Source organism: Buceros rhinoceros, unplaced genomic scaffold (assembly GCF_000710305.1).
Source record: "Buceros rhinoceros silvestris isolate BGI_N320 unplaced genomic scaffold, ASM71030v1 scaffold17351, whole genome shotgun sequence".
Taxonomy (NCBI): domain Eukaryota; kingdom Metazoa; phylum Chordata; class Aves; order Bucerotiformes; family Bucerotidae; genus Buceros; species Buceros rhinoceros.
In genome coordinates, this window is record NW_010395042.1 from 29,343 (window position 1) to 32,928 (window position 3,586).

Sequence of the window (3,586 nt, forward strand, 5' to 3'; positions counted from 1 at the left end):
TGTCCTGCTGAGGTTCTGTTATTAAAAACAATTTAAAATGCTGTTCCCGCAGACAGTAGATGTTTAAGGGGTTTGGCAGACACTGTCTCTGAGCAGCTTCCCGTTCAACCAACCAAGCTACCGCTCTGCGTGCGCAGGGGCGGAAGCCTTTTTCACTGTGAATCTTTTGTTAACTAAGGGTCAGCTGATGGGAAATCAATACAGGAAAAGGAAGGACGCAGGAAGAGAAAGGAAAAGTGCAGAGATTTAACAATCCAGTTTGAAGTAGAAATTTAAAAAACTAACCCTGTGGATTCCTACACTAACATTTCAGCTATCTACTGAAACAGCTGATGAGAAACGATTTGCCATAAAAACTCCATCAGGGCATTAAATTTATGGCACAGCACATCCACTATGCTCTGCGAACACGTGCAGAAATCCCGGTAAGCAGACAGCACGATCTCTGAGATATAAACAGAAGCAGCTTTGAACGCAGCTGACGTCACCAGCTTGTCAGAGAAGATCACCATGAGCACTGTGATTACTGTGAAAAACACCAACACAGCGATGGCCTGGGGGCGCAACTCAGCTTCTCTCCCATTCCTGCCACCATCTCTGCCACGCAAGTTCCTTTTTGGGATCAGTTTTATTTTTGGAATGAGGATCTTGTTGATCTGGCCCATTTCAGTTTTAGACCACACCTCCTTCATCAGGTGCCCGACCCTCGGATAAATCTCCACAGGTTTAACATCTGGTAGTTGCTCCTCTTTCAAGGCTTTTATCCGTTGCTGCAAATCACCCACCTTCACAAGAAAAGCAAGCGGGGACTCTTCTTTTTGAACGGTGCTATTCAGGGCCATCAACTCAAGCTGCTCCTCTCTGATTTTTTTCAGCTTCTCAATGAGAGGGTCATACTTTTCCAAAATGCGCTTGCTGATTTCATCCAGCGCAACCAGCAGAGCTTCTTTTTTATCCTGCAAGATGTCACTAAATTTTTTAAAATACTGTACTACTACTTTTTTATCAACCTGAACAGCGCTTTCGCAATGAGACTTCTGCTCTTTCAGGTTTTCAATAAGCAGACACACATCAGTCCAGTATTTGTCAGTGAGCTCATCGAGGAGTTTTCCCGAAGAGGCCTTTTCCTTAAGGTAGGCACTTTGAAGGTCACCTATGGGGTGACCGTGGTGTTTCCCTATAGTGAGGCAGTGGCCACACACCAGTTTTCTATCCAAAAGACAGTAGATGTTGAGTGGCTGCGTGTGGTGCTCGCGGCAGGTGGCAACATCCGAGCGACCTTCCTGTTGGTATTTTTCGATGATCGCTTTCAAGGCAAAGTTGATCGGCAGGGATTCAGTACCACCAGTGGGAATTTGGACCAGGCTCCTGCAGTTGGGACACTTCAGAGGAAGTGCCGGGTATCTCCAGTGGGGCGTCTGGCTGTACTGCTGAATGCCTTCCAGACAACTCCTGCAGAACGTGTGAGAGCAGGGCAGGACACGCGGATCCTCGAATAAGCTGTAGCAGATGGAACATGTCAATTCTTCCTTAAAGTGATCCATGTCCTACACGAGAAAAACAGAGAGAGAAGGGTTTAATCTCTCTTTACAACCAACTCATGTAAAATCATATTATGAACCTAAGTGCCTCAACATGCCATCTGATGACTAGTGACCTACATGGCTAAGGAGGAAAAAAGACCAAAAAAAAAAAAAAAGAACGGAAGTGAGAAGAATATTCAATGATTTCAGCAAATTATGATCTGCATTCACCACCTAAGTGACTAGATAGTGTTCAGCCGCATCCACCTCTGCCCGGCACAGCCGGGAACGGCAGCAAGCTGCTGCCAGGTGTTTTTGACAGTGGCGAACAGCAGATGAGAGGGATAAAAGTTAGAACTGAAGTTTCTAAATGGCCTAAGAATTATGAAAATTTCCTCCCACGATGAGTAACATTGTCAACACAAAACCAGAACAATAAGTGCAGAAACTTTTCTCCCCTAACTGTTCTCAAATGCTACTTGTGTGACATAAACAGTCGCACTAAGTTGCATTAAGCAGCCACAGTTAATAAAACTACCTCTAGGCTCTGGCTCAAACCGGTCTGACCCTTAAGCACAACCCCACTCACCGCACCTAGAGTCGGGGTGTTATTCCTGGGTTACTTTAAGCACAAAACTAACTTTTGTTTTCCATTCTTTGTGATGGTGCCTTGTTTTTCTTTGCCAGCTTAGTGAAATCACATTGGAAAGTCACAAATAACAGTAACTCCAGCCCCAGTTTTCATCATAAATCACAATCCTGCTTTTTTGTTTGTGAAAAAAGTGGAGAAATTAGTCCGAACTTTCCCTATCTCTGTGTCACGTTTTCCCATCCCCTTTATCACTTCTAGTCAAGCCTGTAGGCTTTGCTAAAAAGAAACTGTCCAAGCACTCAGTATCAAAGACCCCTCAGCACAGGCTCTGACTCGAAATCCCAAAACAATGAACAGACGGCTGGGCTGGCGCAGCTGCGCTGTGCCCGTTTTGGGCCGGTCGGGAGATAACTGCCCAGGGGAGGCGGCGGGGGAGGCTGGTGCCGTCACACGTGCCCTCTTCATGTTTGTAATGCAGTAACACGTTTTTGCACCAAGCCACCAGCATTCCTCAGCTCACCGAAACTATCAAAGTTTGATGGATTTTAAGAATCCACTTAGAAGGAATTAAACTGTTAATCACACTTTTCTTTGAAAATAAAACTTTAAACTGCATTTGGAAGAACGAAAACACTAAGGATTAAATTCATCACTAACGAACGAACAATTTACAACAAATTACAACAATTACAACAATTTACAAAAAACCTGAATTAAGCAGCGTTGTTGCTGCACCAGGTGCAGATCTACCCTGAAGCTAAACACTCAGACCCGGTTCCTTGAGAGTTAACTCCGCTCTGAAGGGAGAGACCTGTTCTGGTTGTAGAGAAATCAGCGTAGCTCGTCTCATGACACCGAGAGAGGCTGGTACACCCGAAAGTGAAACCGTGCAACTCTGCAAGGCTGACCAGAGTCCTTTGCCTTGTAAAACAAGACTGAAGAAGCGCCATAAATTAAATCTATGGGACATCATCTCCCAAAACATCCAGTGCAATTCCAGGAGGTATCTGTGTAGTTTGTATGTTTCACACTGAAAACACATTTTGAATAATTCAGCTGTAAGAAATAATAATAAAAAGAATCTATCCAGCACACTTCAGGTCATTTTCTTCCAGCTAATACAAAATATTGGTTTACTTATTTGAACTCCACTTTGTAAGAGACCTTGACAAGAGCTGGAAGAGAGACATAAATCACAGGAAGTCCCCTTGAAAAGACAACGGATGAAGCAGGGAAGCATTTCTAACTCAGTGCTGTGCTGAGTAAAGGGAATTAACACTGGGGACTACAGCCGTTTAGCAGAAGCCGTTCCCCAGGCTCGGACACGACACCTCCTCCGGTACTGCACTGCTCTCACGAAAGAGCACGAGGCGTTTCTCTGTGGCCTGGGGAGCCACAGACCCTCATCTTCCAGCTCTGCACTCTGTGGCAGCACCAGGCTCTGGACGCTCATAATTTCACATTTTTAGGT

At 45.0% G+C, this 3,586-nt stretch overlaps 1 protein-coding gene across 1 annotated transcript; it reads right to left on the minus strand.

The window, feature by feature from the left end:
• Window positions 1–317: 317 nt before the first annotated feature.
• TRIM59 (tripartite motif containing 59) lies at window positions 318–1,544 on the minus strand. Its single transcript, XM_010145432.1, has one exon. The coding sequence runs from the start codon at window positions 1,542–1,544 to the stop codon at window positions 318–320; it is 1,227 nt and encodes a 408-aa protein (XP_010143734.1).
• Window positions 1,545–3,586: the final 2,042 nt, after the last annotated feature.